Here is a 23,625-nt window from a genome sequence, read left to right on the forward strand (position 1 = left end):
GACGCACAACGTTTTTTGTTTTATAGTATTTTGTCGAATTACATACGGTTCATTTTGTTCTGTTGACACCGCGACATTTCACAGACTTGGTTTCACGTTTGTATGGAGGTGCACTGCTGTAAAAAACAAGTTTGCGAAAGAAAGGCACTTTTCGAACAACCTTTCGTATAATCTAAGTAAGATCTTGTTAAAAAGAAGTAAACTTTCTTAATTAATTGGTACTGAATTTATGTGTATGTATAGATTGTTATACATAAAGAGTATAATTTATTTCTCATGATTCTTCATCGATAGCATATGTATCAATACAAAGTAGAGCAAAGTGCGGTATAAATAAAATCAAGTTAAATAATTGATTAGACATATGGTATTGAAGTATCAAGGTATTTAATAAAATAAGTAAGCATCCAATAGTTTAATTGTAACATATTCTATAATTTAATAACTGTTGTGACTACAACTAATTTTGGAAAAGAGTGCGAGTAAATTCGATATAATCCAAGGCTCCTGTGATTGGTCGCTCCGTTTTTGGATCGACGTAAGGTTTCATACGAGCAACACAGTAATCAGCCATCTCCTTGGTAAGATTCTAAGAATATATGAAATATTGTTAATATACACCAAATAAATTGATAATTGTATATTTGGAAATTCTATACTTACAGCATATAATTCTTCTTTCGTAACATATGGCCGATCTGCCGCAGTAATAGCACGGAAAGCATTTTCGATTTCTTCGGAACTTTGTACATTCTCGGTTTCCTTGCTAATCATAAACGCCATGTATTCTTGTAACGATACGTAACCATCTCTATTCGGATCAACGATATCTGCAAAATAAACAAAAAGATAGCATATTACACTGTTTCAATATACAAACAAGAACTTTTATGCTTTTCATTAATTATCTAATTTATCTGCATTTAATGATGTGATAAATATGAGTATAAAATATACCTAAAATGTTTTCGAATTCTGGATCAGGTTGGCCTTCTTCTACCATTGGTAAATCATAACCAAGGGCCCTCAAACATGATTTGAATTCCTGGTGATTTAGACGACCGCTCTTGTCCTTGTCGAAGTGTTTGAACATCATCGAGAACTCTTTGAGTGCGTCTTCAGAAACACCAGATTGGTTACGTGCTTGTATTTGTTGTTCCAAGTTGTGTTGCATGCGCATTCCCAGTTGATCTAATTGATCCCATTGTTGTGCCAAGCCTACGGTACTATGTTCCGTGTAACGATTGTCCAAGATTAGATGTTCTTCCAAAATAGCTCCCAAGTCTTCGATCTTCTTTAGATCTTGACGACGTGCACGAACCTCTTGAGTCTTTCTCTTTGTTGCTTCCAATTGTTGTTCTAATGATCCTGATCCTTCCATCATAGACGTTCTTGTCTCCGCTAGCCATTGATGGAATGCATTAGCATGTTTAGCAAACTCTTTACGCAACTTGTCATTCTCTTCTTGCCGTTGAGCTTCTTTCGCAAGCTCCACGTCGCGTTCTTTAATTATCTTCTGTAAATTACGCCAGGTATCTTCTAATGCTTCCATTGTGAACCATGTGTACGGATTGGGGCCAACATTGAAGCTCTTGATTTGTCTGTCAAGGGCAGCTAAAGCTTCGAAGTCTGCTTCTGCCGAGGATAAACTCGCTTGGAATTGTGCATGTGCTTCTCTGAGGGCTCGAATTTCTTCGATACTGTTACATCGCACAGGGTCTGTTAAATCTTCTTCTGCGTTCTCAAACCACGAGTTGAAAGCAGAGGCTTTCTTAGCGAATGTCAAATACAATTCTTCAATTTGTCTGAACTGATCTTGCATTCTTAGCAAGCGTTGCTTTCTCGCGTCAGAATCGGCCAGGAGCTTCTGCCAGCGAGCAATAACATCCGCATGACGTTTTTGAATACTAGGCGTCTGATCATGACCAGAATCGACTAGCATTTCCTTCAAAGAAGTGATGTTCTGAATTCCTTCGTGTTCAAAGGCATGCAATCCGGCATCAAAGGTTTCCTGTTTAGTCAGCAGTGTCTGAACGGTAGACAAGTCTCGTCCGAATTCCTCTGAGCGTACGTGAGTTTCCTTGTCAGCGATCCAGGATTCAACTACATCTGCCTTCCACATAAACTGCAAATAAGCCGAATTATCATTAAGTCGTGTCTTCCTTCTAGCAGCAAGAGCACCAAGTTGTTCCAATTTGTTACGAAGTTGGGCACATCTTTGTCCTATAGCGTCCGCACGATGATTTCCAGCCTTGATCAAAGCTTCTCCTGCTTCGCAAATGTCTTTGCAACGTTCACCATGAGCTGCAAAGTCAGTTTCAAATGCGTCATGTTTTTTCAGTAAGCCCTGAACAGCAGCCATAGTGTCACCATAATCTTCGACCGATAGCAACTGTTGTTTTTCTGTGATCCAAGCTTCTTCCTCTTCTACTTTCGCTAAAAATTGTTGATAAGTTAGGGACTCATCCAGTTTCTGTCCTCTATTGGCTGCTAGCTGTTTTAATTCAGCCCATGCTTGGTTGAGTAGCTTTAGACGTTGCTCAATTTCGGGCACTCCCAAATTAGAGACGTCCATCAATTTCTCCCCTGCTTCTTGAACAGCTTGTATAGCAGGCTCATGACTACCTAACTCTGCCTCCAGTCTCTTGTGTTTCTTCTTCAAGTTTTGTACGCCAGTGAGATCACGACCATAGTCGTCTGATCCAACTAGAAGCTTTTTCTCCTTGATCCAAGACTCTTCATCGGCGATGTCCCTGAAGAATTGATGCAAAGTGTTTGCTTCGTTCAACCTTGCCTGTCTATGAGCAGCGAGGTTACGAATTCTCTCATAACGCTCGTTTATACTCTGTCGTTTCTCTTGGATACCAGCTGCGTCAAATTGTCCACTTTCAATCAGCGAATCTGCTTGCGCATTCATGTCCTTGATCCTTTCTTCGTGTGCTTGAATGTCAGCCTCAACCAACTGGTGCTTTTTCATTAAATTTTGTACAGAAGCTAGATCTTTGCCAGCATCTTCGGACGTAAGCAAGCTTTCCACTTCGCCAAGCCAGAAATCTAGATCTTTAACAGCAGCAATATATGTACGCTGTTTATTGGCTTCTTTCAGCTTCATCGACTTCTCCGTAGTCTTCTGGGTAAGATACTCCCATTGATCGGCAATTGACGCTAGCCTCTTTTGGACAGCGTCCTCAGAACCAGCACATTGGTGTTTCTCGATTAAATTACCTCCCATAGCTAATACAGATTGAATTCTGTCCGCATTCGCTGCCAATTCAGCCTCAAATGCTTGGTGTTTCTGATGTTTTGATTGAATATTAGCTGGATCCTTGTAGTTCTCCTCAGTAGCGAGCTGCAGTTTCTCAGCAATCCAATTTTCCATTTCATCGGCATCTCGGGAGAATTGTTGTAGAGTTTGAGACTCTCCTAACTTGGAACGTTTCTCAATAAGAGCATCCTTCAAATGTTTCCAGCGGTCCAAAACTTGGCAACGTCTATCGTCAATTGGTTTTGCAGCATAATGTTCGGCAGCGATTAACTGATCAGCCAGAGTTTGCAATGTGGCAATCTTCTCTTCGTGAGCATTGATAGCTTTGTCAAAGTCCTCGTGTTTTTTAATGAGAGCCTCTACGTTGTCACTACTATCAACAGTGTCTGCACTGCTTAAGAAAGCTTCTCGGGCGCTCATCCAGTTCTCAGCTTGTTCGCAATCTCTGCAGAACAATTGTAGCTCCAAGTTTTGATCTAACTGCATACGTCGTTGAATCCAAGCTTTCTCTAGTTCTTGGCGTGCTTCAGCCATAGATTCGAGTTTTTCTTGAATCTCGACACTGGCATAGTGACTGGATTGTAAAAGCTGTTGACCGAAAAGTTCGAATGCCTGGAAAGTACCTGCTCTGGCGTCGATCTCCATGCGATGTTCCTATAACATAAACGAAATTAGGGTCACATAGATTCACGTATACTACTTTAACATCTTCGATATAAATTCACACGCATATTTTGCACGTATCTCAATCCACTCGACAATAGAGACTACGATAAGCGGAAAAGGCAGCGATTACACTATAAGAAGCGTTGATAGTACTCCATAAGTGTTAATAAGGCGGTGTCTTCATTACTAAAACATCGATTTGCCAATCTGTTCTTTTCTCATAAAACAGAGATTTAGAAACAACAGAAAAAATATACCAAAAGTGATTAATTATAAAGAACGTATTCAGAGATAAAGTCGCACAGTTTTGCTCCATGCTCTCTTAAACTTTTCAGTACCTCTGGAAGTATGCCGTATCGTGCGTCTATCTCTGCTCTGTGATTCTATAATTCATGAATGACTCGTGAACGACCGTGTAAGCATTGGACCATTTCAATATCAGTAACTTTTTAATTGATCAACTCACCTGGTGTCGTTCTAGGAGAGCTTCCGCACCGGTCACATCTGAAGCCAGCTCCTCTGACGCGACTAAACCCATCATCGAGTTGATCCAAGCCATCAGATCTCTGTAGTCACTAAGGAAACGTTGCAGATCATAAGAATCCAGCAATTTTTCCTTCCTACTATTAGCTTTTGCCGTCAGTTGAGTCCATTCTTCGTTAATCTCTTTCTGCTTGGCATAGGTCTGTTCAGCAGTTTCAGGATGTGATTGCATCAAACGATTAGCCGTTTCATCCAGCTGTTTAATTTTATCTCCCAAGGCAGCCAAATCTCTTTCCAGACCCTCGTGCTTGCGCTGCAAAGCCTGAACGCTCCGTAAATCCTTTCCAAGATCGTCGTTGTTCAGTGCAGCATCCTTCTCTCGAATCCAGTCCTTGGTCTCATCGACGTCACGATGGAATCGTTGAACCTCGTGAGCGGAACCAAGTTGATTAGCACGTTCCGCAGTGAGAGTTTGCAAGCTGGTCCATTTTTCGTTCAGATCCTGTATCTGCGTTTGAATCTTCAGAGCAGCTTCTGTCTGCCCAAGACTCATTAACTGTACGGCAATCTCGTTCATTTCAGCTAACCGAACCTCATTGGCCTTCAAGTCTGCCTGGAAGTCATCGAATTTCTTCTGCATTACCTCTACCTGTTCTAGATCCTCGCCAACGTCCTGAACTTGAGCATGATTCTCTTTATCCTTAATCCAAGTGGCCAATTCTGCAGCTTCTCTGACAAGTACATAAGCCTTGGCTGTTTCATTGAGTTTATTTTGCCTTTCGCGCGCAAGTCTCAAAAGATCATCATACTGAGCTTCTATCTGAGCTTGCCTGGCAGCTATGGAACTTTGTTCTCTGGCAAGATTCTGTTGAGAAGCGCTTAATCCCGCTTCGGGTTCTACCCTCTTTACATAGGCAGCTGGAACAAAACCTTGACGATCATTTACTTCAACTTTCCACCAATCTTTGTTATTAGAATTCAACAGAGTCAAAGTGTCGCCCTTCTTCATGGAAACTTCTCTTGGTGACTTCTCTGTATAGTCATAGAGAGCCACCACACACTCTTTGCCAGTAATATCAATAGTAGGAGTTTCCTGTTGACGACAAGAAGCAGCCTGGTCTCTAAGAGCAGCTATAGTACTTGCAAATGCCTCCAGATCACTGACCAATGCCTCGTGTTTCTTTAAAAGAGCCTCAGAACTATCTTCGTCTTTTCCATAGTCAGCATTCATAACTATGGGTCGTTTTTCCTTCATCCAGGATTCAGCTTCATTAGCATCAGCAAAGTACTGATGTGCCTGAAGGGAGTCATCCAGGTCATTCTTACGTTGTCTGGCTTTCTCTTTCAGTTGTCCCCAATGCTCATCCAATGCAGCCAAACGTTGGCTAATTTCCTCTGCGGCGAAGTGGCTTTCTTGCAACATTGATGCACCTGCTTGACAAACAGCAGCTACACGTGGTTCGTGATTATTTATTTCTGCTAAAACAGCTTGATGCTTCTTCTGTAGATTTTGTACACCAATGAGGTCGCGTCCACGGTTGGTGGACGCTGCAACTGGTTCTTTTTCGCGGATCCAAGCTTCTTCGTCTTCTATATCTCTGAATAGCTGTTGTACCTGCAGTGAGTCGAGAAGTCGTTGTTTACGAATGCTCATGGGCTGTTGAAGTGCAGCGTATCGAGCTTGTAGTTGTTCCTGCTTAGCCTTGATATTGTCTGCATCAAAATGTCCTGATTTCACAAATTGATCTGCAGCTTGGGCAATGCTATCGATTCTATCCGAATGGGATGTGACGTCGGCTTCCAAAAGAGCATGCTTCTTTTGAAGATTTTGCACACTGGTTAGATCTTTGCCATAATCTTCAGACATCAGTTGTCCTTCTACTTCTGACAGCCATAACTCAATATCCTCGACGGTACGATTAAATTGTTGTTGTTGGGAGGCTTCTTGCAGCTTAGCACCTTTCTTTTCACTGGCATGAGTAAGACTTTCCCATAGAGACATAATTTCATCGGTACGAGTGCGAATTCTATCACTGGCATAGTGACCACTCTCAATTAATTCTTGACCAGTAGCTACCATCTCTTCCATGCGAGTTCTGTTGGCGTTTAATTCTTGCTCAAAGTTCTGATGTTTCTGCACTTTCCCATTTAAGTTAGTGGGATCCAAGTAGCTATCATCAGTGGCAAATTTGAGCTTCTCGTTTACCCAACCCTTTGTTTCATCGCAGTCGCGTTCGAATTGCTGTAGTTTGTATGCATCCTCTAAACGGCGTCTTCTTTGAGCCGATTTTTCAAGAAGAATGGCACGTCTTTCTAACAGAAGTTGACGTCTTTGTGCCACATCGTCAGCTGCATAATGTTCCCCTTCTATCAACTTGCCGGCAAAGTCGTCCAATATCTTGACCTTTTCCTCCTGAGCTGCCAAAGACTTGTCGAAATCTTCGTGCTTCTTAATAAGAGCTTCTACGCTGTCAAGGGAATCACCCAGGTCTTCGTTTGCTAAAAATGCTTCCTGCTTAGCCATCCATGCATCCGCTTGTTCCGTATCACGGTAGAATAGCTGCAAGTCCATGCATTGTTCGTACAAAATTTTTCGCTTTTCCCAAAGACTCAAAAGTGACTGCTTATCTTCGGCGAGAGAATTCAATTTTCTGGTTACTTCTTCCGCAGCATAATGTTTTTTTTCCAGTAGTTTGTTGCCAGCCAAAGTAGTCGCATCGAAGCTGTCGGCTCTAGCATCAATTTCTCCCTTGTGCTCCTGATGTCTTTCAACAAGAGCTTCTGCACCAGCAACGTCTTTAGCTAGTTCGTCTGCCGATATAATCGCGCGCATGTCGTTCATCCAAGAAACCAAGTCTCTATAATCAGCCAAAAATCTATGCAAATAGTACGATTCATCGAGCTTCAGACGGCGTTCTTTTGCTTTTGCCGTTAAGCTCTCCCACGACTGCAAGATCTCTGCGCGTTTAGCTTGAATCTGTTTAGAATGATCTGCTTGATGAATGGCTGCAAGACGATCTGCCTCTGCTCCCAATGTATAAACTTTATCCTCTAAAGCTGCCAAATCACGTTCTATGCCCTCATGCTTTCTTTGTAAGGTTTGTACGCTTGCAAGGTCGCGTCCAAAATCATCTGAAGATAGAACAACATCCTTTTCTGCGATCCAAGCCATTGTTTCATCGGCATCTCGGTTAAATCTTTGAATTTCGTGTGCACCAAAAAGTTTCTCTTGTCTCAAAACAGCAAGCTGCTTCAATCTTTGCCAGGATTCGTTGAGTTCCTCCTTCCTACGTAGGATAGTATCACGTTCAGGATGCCCATCCAAAAGAAGTTTATCTGCCAGTTCGTTTACTTCTGTTACTCTGTATTCTTGGCTAGCCATATCCTTTTGGAATTCGTCAAATTTCCTTTGAAGTACTTCAACGTGTTCCAAGTCGTGACCAAATTCGTCCGTTGTTACAAATGCTTCCTTGTCATGAATCCAGAACATTACTTCGTCACAGTGTCGAATAAATTGTACAAGTACCAGGGCTTGTTGTAATTTAAGACCCTTGTCTGCCAATCTAGAGAGCAGCAACACCCATAACTGGTGAAGATCCACTGCAAGATAAATTTGATTGTTAATTTCAAGCTATAAAATAATAACATAAACTCAATATCAACGGAAACTTACTTAATCTCTTACTAATAACATCGCTTGCAAAATGGTGTTGAGCTATCATCTCTGATCCAGTATTATCTAATGACACTATAGCATTAGAATGAGCTGCAACTTCTGCTTCGAAAGCTTGATGTTTCTGTATCTTTGCCTGAAGGTTGGTAGGATCTTTGTAGCTTTCATCCGAAGCAGCTTGCAATTTTTCAAAAATCCATCCTTCGAGTTCGTCCGCATCTCGCTTAAAATACTAGAAACGAACGAGTATCGTTACCAACGTGAATAATAAAAATTGAACAGAAATAAAACAACAATCAAAAATATACTTGAAAGCGACGGGAGTCCTCAAGTTTATCTCTCTTGTTCCTAGCTTCTGCCTTGAAATTCGCATATCGACTGAGAACTTGCTCTCTCCGTTCTTGAATGTCCTCAGGATTTTCCAAGATTTTCACTTCCTTTGGCGTAATCTGATCCATTTCGAACAATGCTTTTCGTTTGACGTTCTGTAGACAATTCTCTACCGTCCAAAATGGCTACAGGGTGTGGTAAGGTTGACTGATACAGTGAAATCAATAATTAAAGCTTTAACAACGCGTTCGTCTTTTGACATCGATTCACAATTACGAGCATGGACAATCGTTTGCATAATACACAATGTAAAAACAATATAAAAGTGATACGTACCTCGCACAATCCTTCCAAATGCAATATACCGCTGACAAGTGACGTTCTCCAAGGTTCGATATTAACTGGAATCATCTACGTGTGTAACGAGCAGTGAAATACTTTCTCTTAAAGCTACGTCACCGATTGGTCGACCAATAATACGTGGAACCAATGAAAGCTTCTCTTTAGGTACGTATCTTATCAATTACCAGCGATCACCTTTATATATAACTATTACGTCACTGAAGCGTAATCATTTTAACAAGCAGTTTCTAAACACCAATAAGAAAGTCACAATTTGACAGTCTAATTGTATCTTATCTCGTCTTTACTTCGATGATAAATTGATTTTAAGAAGCTTACTTGTTTCATTATTTATTCTATGATTGTATTTAATTTTATTTCAAAAGTAAAAGTTTGATTCGATTTTAAATATAATGATATGTATAATTGATCTTTCTTTTCTAGGAAGAAGGGTATAAAAAGCATCAAAATTATGATACAGTAATCTTTTATTAAATTTCACCTACAAACAACGAATCACAGAACGTTACATTACAGTTCCTTACGTCAATCCATCGTGTCTTCGTATTATTTTACAGGTAAATAATTATAGATTTATCCCTATTACAGTAAAGTCTTATTTGTTAAAATATCTTGTAGCGTAGTCAATCGTTATGTATATGTAAATTTAATTTACCTAAAAATAGGATTTTTTTTGTTGCAATGTCCATTCATTGTTTATAAGTGGATGTTATGTATAGAAGTGGTACTATTTATAGGTACTTGCTTTTTTGTCCATTGTACTCTGATGTATTTCATTTCATTCTCTCTCTCTCTTTCTCTCTTTCACTCTCTTTCTCTCTCTCTCTCTCTCTTTCTCTCTCACTCCCTCTCTTTCATTATATTCATCTTATCTTTTTTTATTGTATTTTTTAAGTATATTTTTCATCTGATACGTGTATGCAAAGTGCGATATGAAAAAAGTCTTCGTGTACCAAAAACGCTTCTCAATTTTTTTTATCTTTTTTTTCATTACTATTATTATCATTATTATTATGTTTCTCTTGACAAAAATTACAAAACTCTATGCTGACAAAGGGGGGATGATATACAGGGTTAAAGGTTTTCTTTAAGTACCCGGACAAAGTCGATTGTATTACAAATACAAATTGCTAGAATTTTTTTCTTTAATATGTTTTCTTTGTTAGAAGGCAACACGTCTTTGTTAATTACAAGAAGGCAATTCGCTTTGTATCATCTGGTATGTCTGGCGTCCCAAGACATTTCTTCTTGATTCGAATAAACCGCGCGTATTAATTCTTTTTATGTTCATTGTTCTTTTTCCATCGTTTCCTTTTTTAAGTGGCAAAAAAATGCAAGGGACCGTTTACAGGCATTATTGGCAGCACTTGATCGTTTTTTATCTATTATTTACTGTATTACCGTTTTCTTCTCTGAATTGTTTGGAGATGATCGTCAAGAAGAACAACTTGCAGCGAGAGGTAACACCTTAGAGGTATGTCGCGCTCGTATCTCTCGTGTTCTACCTGTCTCTCCTGTTTCTCGTTTTCTTTTGTTTCTTTTCATTTATCCACGATTACGAAGATTAACCAGCGTAATGTTCTTCTAAGTATGCTCTCAACGAATTTTTATGTACAAAACTTATTTCTATAGGATACGCTTGCACTCGCACGTCACGTCCGTATTCAGGGGCGGGCTGCTGCTCAATAAATTAATTTTCTCTCTAACTTATCATCATGTTTCGAACGCTCTGCCCCGTATATCAAGAAGGCTATTATACTCTAAACGTTTAGAAAAGTACGATATCTCTGATTCTAGCTGAGCATGAAAATCACGCGGATGTGCGTTTTTTTTCCTCGCGGGCCACGTAATCGAATCGCTGACCGTGCAAATTGATTCATTATCGTTTGATCCTAATGTGGAGAACTTATAAAAAAACATGCAACACAAAAGAGAAACGATAATGCTTCCATAGTGATTGCTTTTTATATGTGTATATATATATATATATATATATGCATATATATATACATATGTACACATATAAGATATATAAGACACGAATAGAGACATCGTACGGATAGACGGTTATTTAAACTTCCTTCTACGCAGACGTGACAGAAGAATCTCATAGACACATTAACTCGCTCCATTTACTACATAACATACAATATATATTCATATAATATATATATAATATTCAATAATATATATACTAAAGGTGTATTTTTATATATACAGAGATATATGTCTGTTTCAATAATTTTTTTATGAATTAATAACACTAGCTTGCTAAATAACATTCTTGGACCTCGTGTGTATAGCCAGCACCTTACATTGTTGAACCCTCAGCTCAAATAGAAGAGTCGCCCTTTTTTGCTTATATTTAAAAAAATATAGTGTGTGTACAGTGTGTGTCTGTGTAGACGTGTAGTGTACAGGTGTGTGTTTGTATATATGTGTACCTCTCCCTGAGCTCGCTCCGTAAAACTTTTTCAACATCTTTATCATTTCTGCACTCGTATTTTTCTCCTTTCTGAATCTTTTCACAGCCCTCATTTCGTTTCGTTTTTTTTTTTTCTCTTTAAACTCTCCACGTTCGCGTGCGTGCACTTTATATAAGTTCTACTTCCCCTTTGCTTCCTTATGGTTCCCTTCGTCGACACGTATGTAACAATTTCTGCTTCTTTTTCTCGTTCTAGGTAACATATATAATCGTCTAATATACAATAAATAATTTATCGCGCTCTTGAATGTACAACTGTTCGCCTATATCCCGTTTACACGTTAAGTAATAGATTCATCTTATTTTTCCCGTTCTTCGTTTACTCTCGATTAAAATACATTTAATAACATTTGTGCCGTAGCATCTTTAAGAACTAAATTTTGTACAAATTTGAACGAGCTCAACGTATACATATATATGTATAATATACATTTATATATATTAGACGTTGTAAAGCTTAATACGATTACTATCGACGTACACCGTCAAAGAGTAACAAAAAAAGAAAGACCAAAGGAGGACGAAATTTACGATATACATATAATTGTATACGTATACCGTGGCAGCTGTCGCGTCGACAAAAACAAAACGTTCATCCTCTTGCGGGTAGCGTTGTTGCGCATGCGCATCCGCTATTCGCGAGTTAATATACATATCTTTATAGGTATATACTTATAATACAAGGAACAAACGAAGTCAGAGAGAGGGCATGCTTTAGATCGTCTGAGGGTTGTGCCAAGTGGGCACATTGTGGCAGGAAGAGCTGCTCGACGATGATAATGACAACGATAAGTTCTCGCGTAAGATCGCGGCACGAATACACGAATCACTCTTTTCCCGTACAGCTCGTCTCTCGTGCTGCTGTTCCCTCGAAGGACGAACCCTGTCTCACGCGCCGGTACAGTCAATTTCTATAATATCTTTCGGTACGTCCACAAACTGATAGACCAGCCTTTGTCCGTCAACTTTCGCCAGGATACCGCGCTGATAATAATAACGCAGGGCTCTGCCCATGGTTTCATAGTTCATGTCCGGTTTATTCTTGTGTAAACCCCATAGACGAGAAACCGCCTTGCTGTCCACCAGTTTGAAGACACCTCGTTCGCGATTCGTCCATTTGATGTATCGGGGGCAGTACTCTCGGTCCTGTAGCAATTTCAATAAAAATTCCCATAGATACGTCGTCGAACCTTCGCGAGATTTTCTTTTCACCGCGGCGCCATCCCCTTGACGCGGCTTTTTTAGTTTGTTCTTTTTCGACCGTGGGGGGAAACCTAATTCCAGCAGGTACAGGTCATCGGAAACTGAGCTGGTTGCTGCTTGAATCACGCTCGTTGGAACTCCACCGGGTCCCCGTGGTGGGCTAGGAGTGCAGGGGGTGGCAAATTGGGCTCCACTGGCGTACATCGAATTTACGTAACTGCTATAGCTCTCAGACACTGTAAACAGAAGAAAAAAATATCATTAAATACAGACTTATCGATCGTCTCTTGATATAAATTAGTAACGATATTTTAATTGACTAATATTTTCATATAAATAATTAAACTGAAAGTTAACTGCGCAGTATAATATGTATCATATGTGTTTATTATTTATAATTATAAATGTGGTCGTCATTCACGTTTGCGCAATTTCCGTCAGATGGCACCAGCATAGCTGTTGCCATTAGAAGGCAATGTAGGTTGCCATCGAATTAATCACAAATTGAATTCGGCCATTACACTTTTTGCTTGTGAAAGAAAGGATCGATCCATTTGTACGTAAAAAAATGGAATTTTATGCGACAGCTAATACTTTTTTAACATGCTCATCAGATACGCGTCACAGCATGGGCATATTATGGAATAAGTGGATTTTAATCACGCTTGATCCATTTTTTTTTTTAACTCGATCAACTATTCATTTTACGAACATAAAAGTGCATTTTTATGTTTTCTATTCAAAAAATTGCAAATATTTATTGAAAATTTGGTGTTTTTAAATGTCCAATTTATAAACTTATTCTCGCAGTAACTTTAAAAAATACAATTCTATTCGTAGTTCGAATATAGTTCGGATTTATGACTCATCAGACAGTAGTAGTTGCTCGTTCTCGTAGGCCACGAATTCCATTACATATTCGATTTGGTTGTTTGTTCTATTCCACTGATCATAGACAGCCCCATTCCACTGATCATAGGCAGCCCTGATCACGGTCTAACGTGTTTAAAATCTTCACTAGCAGTCAATTCGTTGCGCGGCATCAATATTTTCGCAATGCGCCTCAAGTATACATCGTACTTAACCGTGCAATGAACTATTAATAGCTGTCCACGGAGCATCGTTGTCGGTGCTTTGCCGTTTCTGTCACCGGATGATTGATGCTTCGGGATGAGCTCTCTCGCGGCTTCGTCTCGATAACCTTTTTTCTCTCAGGCGGTCACGATCGATCTCGATTCCGTGACTCGTAGCGCAGGAAACGTGCATACGCGCGACCCGTCAAATCGGATACGCGATCTGCGGACGCTGGAAACATCGTTTACGCGCCCCGTTGTGGGGAGGTTAGTTACAGCTCTCGGTTGTACATAGTCGTGGGCGTAACGGCGACTAACTCGATGCACTTTTTCAAACTAACTCCCCGCGAACAGTTCTATTAATGAATGGATCGATGACATCGACCATGTAACTACGATGCTAGGAAAAAGGCAAAATATGGAAATGAGTTGTAAAGCTATCTCTAATCGTAGGATTTGAATTTCATAAACGACTATTTGTATCGGATAGTTTATCCGAATTTACTTCGATTTGCACGACGCTACCGTTGTCGTTGTTAAAATAAGTAAAGTATATAGATTCTGACAGAAAGACTCGTATGGCGAAACGATTCCGTGGCCTCTGCAAAAACGTGGAACTTCAGAGATGCCTCGAAATAGAAAGTATTCTTACGCCACTGGTCGTGTGGCTAGTGCCATGTGTGAGCGAAGAGAAGGAGAAGAGGTGGTGGTCGAGTAAAGAGAGGGTTAAGCGGAGCCAAATGGAGAGAGAGAGAGAGAGAGAGAGAGAGAAGGAAGGTAAGAGGGAGAGTGAGATACGAGAAAGAGAACGAAGATCGAAAGGGTAGGGGAACTCTGGCTGCAGTATGATAGAGGACTGACCCGAGCCAAGGTTGCACGGGTGACGCCATCAAGCTACTAGTGCATAATAGCGCCGCTCGTTCTGAGGCCGCCGCGACTGCGCTAAAATCGGAACTCGTTCTCTGCGTACCCTCCGCCGCCGCTCTCTGTGCCTCTTTCTCGCGTTCTATACGTCGTTCCCCGTAGTTCCGCGGAGGCGCGCCACGCGGTTGAACGATTCCTCTTCTCTATTCGAAGAGAGAAGCGTTTTCTGCTTCCGAGCCGGTGCCAAAGAGGGAAGGTTAAAGAAAAAGGGAAAGAGAGAAAACGAAGCGAGCAAGGCAGACAAAAAGATGGGGAGGCAGGGAACCAAATTCTCGAGCTGCCTCTAAAAATAAAGAGAACGCCCCGTTGTTCTCAGGATCCGTGTACATAGGTTATACAAGAGAAAAAGAGGTAGCAGAGAGGACAAAGAACGAGAATAGGAGGAAAAAGAGAAATACAAAGTAGGAAGAAGGAAGGAAGGGAGGGAGCGAAAACAGACAGAGATAGAATGAAGATCAAGAGTAAAAGAGCGGCCGAGAACAGCTGGAGTGGATCGTGTTTACGCGCCGTATGACTGGCTAGATGAGTCAATCGTAGACCCGTTGTCTAGGAGTCGCGTGGTGGGGGAGCTACTACTTCACTGACCTATACCACGGACGTCGTATAGCGAAGGGAGAGACCGCTAGAGAGACGATGCATCGCGTATATACATGAATGTTTCGTGACGCATAGAACACACCGTCGCTGCCGTCTTACTCTTTCAAACAAGAGTCAGAGTTCCAGCGTGAGATACAGTTTAACCATCATCTATTGACACTCGAACGTTTGCGTAATAGAAAAGCTCGCGCTGCTTGAAAAAGGCTGTTACACGTCAGGTCGAACTGTAATTCTTCGCCTTCTGTCTTACAGCTATTTCAGTTTCATTCTTTCACGTTCTCGAAGCAACTTAAGCAGGGAAAAAGAGGAATTAAAGGGGAAAATCTGAGAAGGAAAGAAGACGGACGAACAAGTGGCTTCCGCTCCGATGATAATGTTTTCGTCGACCACGTAGTCGATCGTTTCTTTCTGACAGCGTTGGCAGGAAGTTTAGACGAAACAGCCGGTAACGAGTCGATAGTTAAAAATACGTATAAAAGAAAGAGAGAGAGAGAGAGAGAGAGAGAGAGAGGAGTGGGGGGAGAGAGAGGTTAGGAAGGAGGATCGAAGTGATCCACAGAGTCGTGGCTCTCATGTATTTTGCGAGAATTTCGCGTTAGCCTTGCGGCCGGAAGTACAAGTATAGCAAGAAGGGAGGGATATAGGGAGAGCGCGAGAGAAAAAAACGGGGAAGCGGGAGGAGATGATCTCGAGCGCCTCTGGTGGGGATATTCAGGAACGTACGAATCGGTAGTGGTAGTGGCAAGATGGGGTAAAGAGACGTGTAAACCGAAAGTGAAGACAACGCAAGAGGAATCTCTGCGTCTCTATACGAAGAACGGATTCTCACGTACACTGTCGTAACTCGAATAATTACTCGAAAAATAAATTCCACGCGAATGCATAGGCATAGGTAGACATACGTAGACGTAGACACGCACACAGAACAGAGAGACGTTGAAACGGATGATAGGTGATTACGACGAACGACTATGAACAGATGCAACCGGTAGAGACGATAGTCAGACGATCAATTTCAAGTATTGCGCTGTTTATATCGATATCCCTTCGTTTATCAATCGTGGGAGTCGAGGCGTCGGAGGTTTGCGCGAATTTGATTCTTTTTCCAAGGCAATGAAAATATACAAGTTGTAAGCAGCTGATATACGGTGTACGGGCGAGCGAGAAAAAGAAGAGTCGAGAAAAGCGACAGCAGATATTTACATACATCGGGGACGTATCTATGTATGTGACGTTAATAGCCGTGAACCCGTCATTTAGCGAGACGTCGCTGTATACACATACCGATACTAGCATTATCGGCAATTCATATAGCTAACTAATTGAAGACTCAGATACGCGCCAGAGTTATCGTACGATTTCCTTCGGACCAGTTACTGTACCAATAAACGCACCGTTATTTCTTCCCCAGATAGTGGTTATCTCCTCGGCGATATTGTTTCCAACTGCGATCGAAGAATATAATGGAAGAAAAAAAGAACGATAAGGACACGATCGACGATGTTGATAATATCGATCGACGCGTATGGTATTTAATCGACGATAAACAATGATCGGCAAACGCTCTTATCCTCTTTCTCCGCTGATTTCCGTCTGATGGCGACTCGCGCGAGAAGAATCATCCTAGCTCGTTATTACGACCCGAAAATATAAATTTCGATTATCCGTGTGTGTGTGTGTGTGCGCGCGCGCGCGCGCGCGTGTGTGTATGTATGAGCGCGCGCGCGTGCGTGCGTGTGTAGGAAAGAAGTTGCTCACACGGACGACGAAAGAAACACGTCGTGGAGGATGTGACTGTAAAGCGAGTTCTCACGTACCAGGACTTCGAGGCGGAATTCCGCGTGCACCTAAGTGCACGAATGACCCTCAACCCGTCGAGGAGCGCAGCGGCAGCGGAAGAAGGATGGTGTGACACGGTGTGAAGAAGAAAAGACACCGAAACTGTTCGTACAGCATAAACAAAGCGGTCGTGGATACCAATATTTGTTTATGTGTGCATATGCACATACACGCTACACGCACACAGTGGTGCATGCCCGCCCGATACACAAAGACGAGATATAGGTTCAGGAACGATGTGTCTATAGCGGTATATAGGAGAATGCATATGCGCGCGTATCGAAGAATACGTCGAGAAAGAGAGAGAGAGATAGGGAGGAAGGAAGGTGAAGAAAAAGAGGATAGGATAAAGATGAGACTGGACACACGTAGAGTGTTGGTGGAGCATGGTAGCGACAGCGAAAGAAACAGAGAGAGAGAGAGAGAGAGAGAGTGAGAGAGAGAAAGAGAGAAAGAGAGACAGAGAGAGAGAGAGAAAGAGAGAGGCAACAGCAGCAGTTCAGCGGGTGGTGGAGAAGCGGGTAGGAGGAGGAAGAAGACGAAGAGACGGAGGAGCGAGAGGTGGATGAGGAGGATGAGGTCGAGAGAAGGGGAGAGTTGACCTTCAGCTGCGCCGGGAAAGTCAGGCAGTCACTGACCGACAGACTAACTTAACTACTCTATCCTTCTCCTCCTTCTCTCTTCTCCACCACCATTCGCGACTGGCTAGTCCGATGCACCGTGTGCTGTACACATCCACCGTGTCTCCTTTCTCGTTCTATCTCTGTTTCGCCCACGGATGGATTCGAGCCTCGCTCTTCCTTTCAACGTCCTTTCTTTTCCTCTTTGCTCGTTCCGTCTCTGTTTCTCACGTTCCTTCTGCATCTCTCTACTACCGCGTGTCTCGACGTCGAGCCCGTTCTCCTCTCTTCTCTGCTCCCATTCCCTTTTTCTCTGTCTCTCGTTAGACCCAGACCCCCATCCCGGCCTATTATGTTACCCTACTGCCTCGGGATACTATCTTTAACCCCGAAACCCGTTCAAATTGCGAGCCGCTTTGCGCGCACGTGTATGAGCGCGCCACTCTCCGTACGACGTTCGTCGTCGCTCTCTCCCGGAAAGCACCCGGAAAGGGAGAAAGGGTGCGCGCATCCCACGGAGAAGAATAGAAAACGCTGCTCCATGTCGCATGGGAAATCGAAACGCGAAGCGCGAATCGGAATTCGGTTTGCAAACTCTCTTCGAGAGACGTGTCTACGCGTACACGCGTACATCTAAAAACGCGCACACGTGTACGCCAGGCATACGTAGACACGTACGTAGGAGAGAGGAGGACGAAAGGAGGAGGACGGTGCGAAGCGAGAGAAAGAACTCGGTGGCTGGGGTCCGAAAAGCTTCGCTTTCGTCGGGATCCGAGCCGAAGGACGTCGAGGTAAAAGTCTGCTCTTTGATCTTTCCACGCAAGAGGCAACGACGCGTCGAAAAATGCCCGTTCCCGCGCGTTCTCGCGCGCGATTGCAATAGACACCGTGGGCGGAACGCATTATTTCTCGGCCGTTTCTGTATTCCTCGAAGCGGCGACGCCCAAGTGGGGGAATACCACAACGCTTCTGGCCTGTCCGAAGCTTAACGAAAAGAACGAGATTTACGTCCGCAGAGTTCTCCGCCGCTTTTTCTACGCATCCACCTTGGCTGCCTATAAAACGTACGTCAAACGTGTGGGCCTCGCGATCCTCCGTCGATCCTACTTCCCCTCCACCGCTTGCAAAACCACTCTTCCCTCTCCTCTTCTTGCCTCACCACCCCCTCCAGCCCCGTCTCACGAAACGGAAATACTTGGGAAAAATAGCAACCGAGAAGTTACGCTGAACGTGTTGCGGATACGCGTTTCCACTACGTGTGTAACACGGAGGATGGAGAGAATGTATTTTTGAAAACATCCACGAGGAGAGAACGCGTTCGGGATTTATTTCGACGACAAGCTAACACGCTGCCGTGGCCGATTAATAAAATGCCGATAAATTTCTTAACGAGCGCGGAGCAAATCCGTTCGATACGGAATATAGGAGGAAAACAGCCGCGTCTTTATATACATCGAGGTGGATATTTCTTCGGATCGAAGTATCGCGAGCGTGCATCGTTTGCAGGATACGTTTCTTCGCGAGTTCGTCGATCGTTCGATGGGATTCTTATTACTAGTTTCCTGCTGCACGTATCGCGGTAGGTAGCTCTTTGTAGCTGGCTCGTTGGTATCCGGAAGTCTCGATACTACGACGTCCGACGACCAACACGGTGCACCTATGTTCCTCGCAGCCCATTATTCTGCTTATAGGTGGACGTATACGTGTCTGTGCATGCTGCTTCGAACGTACGTATAGCTGCAGCTTCGAAAGTATCACGCGTACCTACACCACTATATAGTTTCTATTTCAAAGATGCACGATGATACGTATACATCGTTACGCGATGCTGGTCGCTCGAGATTTCTGGAAACTAAAAGACCAGCGGTTTAGCCATGCATATAGGCTGCATTATAAATGCACAGGGCGTGCAGACGCGCGTTTGCATCTCCAGACTGGTCTAGCGCGCGTACTTAGCTACTTGGTAGTCATTAACTCTGTCGTCGGCAGACGTCGTTCGACAGAACATCGGGGGAATAAAAAAGCAGTGCATCGTTTCATCGTTAGACCTTGAATAAACACCATGAGTCGTTCATCTCCTTTACGAACTTTTCTCTTTTCATATTCCAAGTTTCTAACTTCTTGGAAACCAAGATTGTTCGTTCAAAACTATACTAATAGAATTAAGCGAATGCGTGGTACTATCAAGGAATGGAAATTAAGACGAAACGAAGATGAAACGAGAGTGAAATAGAGGGGAACTCGCAGTCGAAGAATTACGTCGCGTTAATTCCGGAACAACAGTGCCCGGTTTTAGATGGTCATCCCGATACTTTCGGGACATCCAATCGAGAAACACATGGATTCGCGAGCGAAAGAGGCGTCTATATTCCCGGACCAATCCAACGCGCGTACTGCCTACGTCGCACGCATTCTTTTCGTTCGCCAGCGGACAGAGGTCAAGACGACGACGGCCGAATGGGAAGAATGCGTGACTCCTCTTCCGTCGTCGCGGACACGACGTGTGCGAGGTCAGTGACCATCGGCGCGCACTCTCGGTGGGCGCAACTTCTTGCAAGCGGACGAGGAAAGAGAGAGAGAGAGAGAGAGAGAGAGAGAGAGAGAATGCGCGCCTCCTCGAAGAGAACCAACGGGAACGGCAGACACACGACCAACAGGGACAAGTCAGAGGGAGAGCGAAACAGGCAGAAGGAGAAAGGGAAAGAGAAGTTTCGCGGTGCAAAATACCCACGAGGATATTTAATAGTCGGCTGATACCGAATTTAGAGGCGGGACGAAGGTAATACCGCTGTCTTCTAGACCGGCAAAAGTGTCGGTTCGTATAAATTCCGACTGGAGACAGAGAGCAGAGCAGCAGCAGCAGCAAAGGCAGCAGCAACGGCAGCAGCAACGGCCAAGGAAACTGGAACTTCGACCCTTTGATTTCGTGCCTCTTAATTGAGATCCGAGCGTAACGAGCCATCGCGACCCGTTCCTCCGGCTTGATTTATTTTCGGCTCTGTACACATATATTTTCGCGTAGCTATGGCGTTGGTTCCTCGAGTCTTTCCTCGACGCCGAGCACCGAGCTTGAAAGAAGGGATCTCGAGTAGTTTATTCCGGGGAGAAATCGTTGAAAGAATCGGGATTCGGAGCAAAATTCTCGTACGCATTACGCAAGGAATTATCTGATAACGAGGTCGACGTCGTTGACGCGTTCGTACCAGCGTGCTAGCAGGATCGACGTCGCAGACATAGTGGTGCACCGTTGAAAATCAGACGGTGTTATCGCGTGACGGATAACCCAGGATAAAATTGCCAAAATTGTGCTTTTCCCCTTCCCCTGCTATCGTTAAACGAGATTCGATAAAACGATCGCGCAAGATGATTTGGTTCAGTGGCATTGACATGGATCATATGGAAGGAGTGACTTATCAATCGGTATAATAATTCCAATAATAAGATAACGATTGCAACGAGAATGTAAATAAGTTGCTGCTTCGCGCGACGTTCCGATCTGACCGTTTGTTCGCGAGTTTCGCGATATTACATAATGCGACGCAAGGAGGAAAAAAAAAAGAGAAAGAAAGAGGAAGAAAAAAAAAGCAGGAATTTAAAATCGAAGAAATCGAAACGGACAGAAAGGTGCGCATCCAGCGAAAGTAGCGGGATTTCCACGTGATTTTCGATGATATTCGTCGATATTGGGAAATGCCTTATTCGTCGAGTGTTCCGAAAACGTGGTTGGTAGCGCACTTAGGATGAGCGGAGAAAGCTAGTCGGCATTGATAAAGGCGACAACGGGATCCGGGGTCCGCGTTCGATGCCACGAAATGACGTATATCGGCCAGTTGGTGGCAAGGCCGGACTCGCGGAGATTTCCGTTGTAATAATAAAGCGGATGGGCGTTGCAGTGTGTACCGACGAAGAGGAGATCTTGCTCCGGGGGAAAGCAGGCGTAACTAAAGGCACAACTAAAGAGAAGGAGAAAGAAAAAGTAACCGTTCGAAGGAAAGAAAGAAGAAAAGCAGGGGAGAAACGAAACGAAGGGAAAGGTAAGGAAAGGAAAGGAAAGGAAAGGAAAGGAAAAAATGTAGCGAATAAAAGAAAAGCGAGAGAAATAATATAGAGGACGGAAGATCGCGTGACACGAAAAGTTTCGTGCGCACGGAACTACCACGTTCGTAAGTACTTGATGCCCGTTCACTTTCTCCGATAGTACTAGAGACAGCCCACCTCCTCTCCCCTTCCCGCATCTTCCTGTTCCTCCCCACCAGACCATATATATCCGCGGGTCTAGGCTAGCTCAGTAGGTCTAGGTCTAGGCTGGCTGCAACGTCGCGTGTGCGTGCAGTATGCACCGACGATGCAGCTGCGTGCATTCGCGCCACCGAGTGCCACGAATGAACGCGACACAACCGGAGAGAGAAGAGACAACACCATCGTCGTATATTCGTCGTGCTCGCTTGCTCTCGGTTGTTCGTGCTCTCGCGCTCGTCCCTTGCAGCACGGTGCGCATTATATTTAGACGCGAACGTGTGTGCGTGAATTCGCGTCCGAGAGACCCGCCTCGGTTAGACCGGCGTCCATCGTCGTCTCTTTTTCGCTCTCTCCGCCTCTCTTCTTCTAGCTTTCGCTTTCTCGCTGTTCTCTGTTACGCGCGTCTCTTTCTATCGCCAGTTTCGTTCCCCTTTCTCTATACGATGCTTTTCTTCTCTGTTCGTCCGTCGGTCTCGCTTTGTTTCTCCGTTGACTGGAACGACGACGAGACAACGGGAAGGAGAGCCGGTCCCCATGGAGCGGAGTGGAGCTGAGCGGAGCGCCGGAAATGAATCATTTGAAATTGTCAATTTTCGAGCGTGGTTCATGCGCGGTACGCGTGAGGAGCGTACACGTGCCTACGCATCGTCGTATGCTGCATGTTGGCCCTTCGCATTGAAACCGAGAAGGGAGGAAAAAGAGAGACAAACGGGCGATGAGAGGAGAGGAGAGGAGGCGTTAACGATCGGAACGCGGCGAGATCACAGAGAGATGCGTATTACCGAGGAAGTGCTTTAACACCCGCGGAAAAGATCGTCAAAGGATTGCGTCACACGGTATACGGATGCTGGCCTACCGGTATGAGAACCGACTTTTTCATCGCTCGCAATTCGTGCCGCGTTGCGTAACCCCTTCTTCTCTTTTCCTTCGGCTAATCTCCCTTGCCGCTGTGCTCTCCACCGTGCTCTTCGCGATAACGGTGTTGCCTCTCGCGCGCGTCCGTCAAACCAGCTCGATAAAGAGGCGATGAGCGTGAAATCTGCTGATCGAAGCGAAAGAAAAATTCGCGCGTATACCGTTTCTCTTTTCGATCACGCGTGTCCACGCGTATACTATCGTCGTACCATGACTTTTCGCTCGATTGCTATTACGAATCACCGTTCGAGTTTGTTACGAAAATATTGTGACGGATATCGCGTTGTGTAAATATAACGGTGACGCGTTACGTAAAAGTCAATCGGTCTTTTCCTGCTGGGTATGCACGGCACTCGCGACGTATATGGGACGATCAGGGCTCGTTTCAAAGAACAGTGTCGAAGGCCTGCGCCCGAGATAACGAGAATCGAAGGAGGAAAACAAGAGAGACGGCTGTACACCGCCCATGGTCGGATGCACGCGAGCCGAGATCGACGAACAAGGAAAGGGAAGAAAGGAAAAGGGACGAGGAGAAAGGCCACGCGGAAGAAAGCGCGTCGTACGAGAACGAAAGTGAACGTACACTCACGGGCATTTTATATTGCGCGTATGCAAATATGTACCCTGCAAGTTCGCGATTCACCGAGCAGACTTTTAACTGGAAGGTGGGAGCGGGAGCGGGAGCGGGACCGGGACCGAGAACAGTTCCGTGTACGAGCGAGGAACGAGGAAGAGGACGGACGAGGAGGACGAGACGCGCGGGAAGACGACGTAGAAGCAAATAGAAATGTTGCCGATTCGAGGCGGATCGCGGAAACGGGGAGGAAACATTTAGAGGAAAACCTAGAGTAGATAGGTAACAACGATATCACCGCGAGATTACACGATGTTTTTCTTTTTTTTTTTCACGAAACGTGACACGAAAAACAGTCGGAGGAACGTGGAAGGAG

At 43.9% G+C, this 23,625-nt stretch overlaps 2 protein-coding genes across 8 annotated transcripts in view; both read right to left on the minus strand.

The window, feature by feature from the left end:
* Positions 1 to 365: 365 nt before the first annotated feature.
* LOC117230437 (spectrin alpha chain) lies at positions 366 to 8,898 on the minus strand. Of its 2 annotated transcripts, XM_033487892.1 has the most exons (8): positions 8,754 to 8,898; positions 8,396 to 8,624; positions 8,088 to 8,319; positions 4,398 to 8,014; positions 4,270 to 4,314; positions 958 to 3,919; positions 664 to 830; positions 366 to 589 (listed from the first exon to the last, which is right to left on the minus strand). In XM_033487892.1, the coding sequence occupies exons 2-8, from the start codon at positions 8,543 to 8,545 to the stop codon at positions 461 to 463; spliced, it is 7,302 nt and encodes a 2,433-aa protein (XP_033343783.1). In that variant the 5' UTR covers positions 8,546 to 8,624; positions 8,754 to 8,898; the 3' UTR covers positions 366 to 460. The 2 variants fall into 2 exon arrangements, with proteins under 2 accessions (XP_033343783.1, XP_033343793.1); XM_033487902.1 differs by lacking the exon at positions 4,270 to 4,314.
* Positions 8,899 to 9,229: 331 nt separating this feature from the next.
* Positions 9,230 to 23,625, minus strand: part of LOC117237274 (ecdysone-induced protein 74EF) — a 143,446-nt gene continuing 129,050 nt past the window's right edge. For all 6 annotated transcript variants that reach the window (XM_033501501.1, XM_033501080.1, XM_033501337.1 and 3 more), the window contains one exon: positions 9,230 to 12,704. In XM_033501501.1, coding sequence (XP_033357392.1) covers positions 12,154 to 12,704 — 551 coding nt within the window. In that variant the 3' untranslated portion in view covers positions 9,230 to 12,153. The remainder of the gene's footprint in view (positions 12,705 to 23,625) is intronic.

The sequence above is a fragment of the Bombus vosnesenskii genome, unplaced genomic scaffold (genome assembly GCF_011952255.1).
Source record: "Bombus vosnesenskii isolate JDL3184/JDL3185 unplaced genomic scaffold, Bvos_JDL3184-5_v1.1 scf7180000013262, whole genome shotgun sequence".
Lineage (NCBI taxonomy): Eukaryota > Metazoa > Arthropoda > Insecta > Hymenoptera > Apidae > Bombus > Bombus vosnesenskii.

What these genes read in the sequence shown, in the direction of transcription:
- LOC117230437 (XM_033487892.1), bottom strand. Translation starts at nt 8,545, where the DNA reads ATGGATCAGATTACGCCAAAGGAAGTGAAAATCTTGGAAAATCCTGAG. An exon ending in AGAATTCGAAAACATTTTAG is followed by an intron (nt 831 to 957) that starts GTATATTTTATA and finishes TTTATTTTGCAG; the next exon opens with ATATCGTTGATCCGAATAGA. An exon ending in CGAAAGAAGAATTATATGCT is followed by an intron (nt 590 to 663) that starts GTAAGTATAGAA and finishes ATATATTCTTAG; the next exon opens with AATCTTACCAAGGAGATGGC.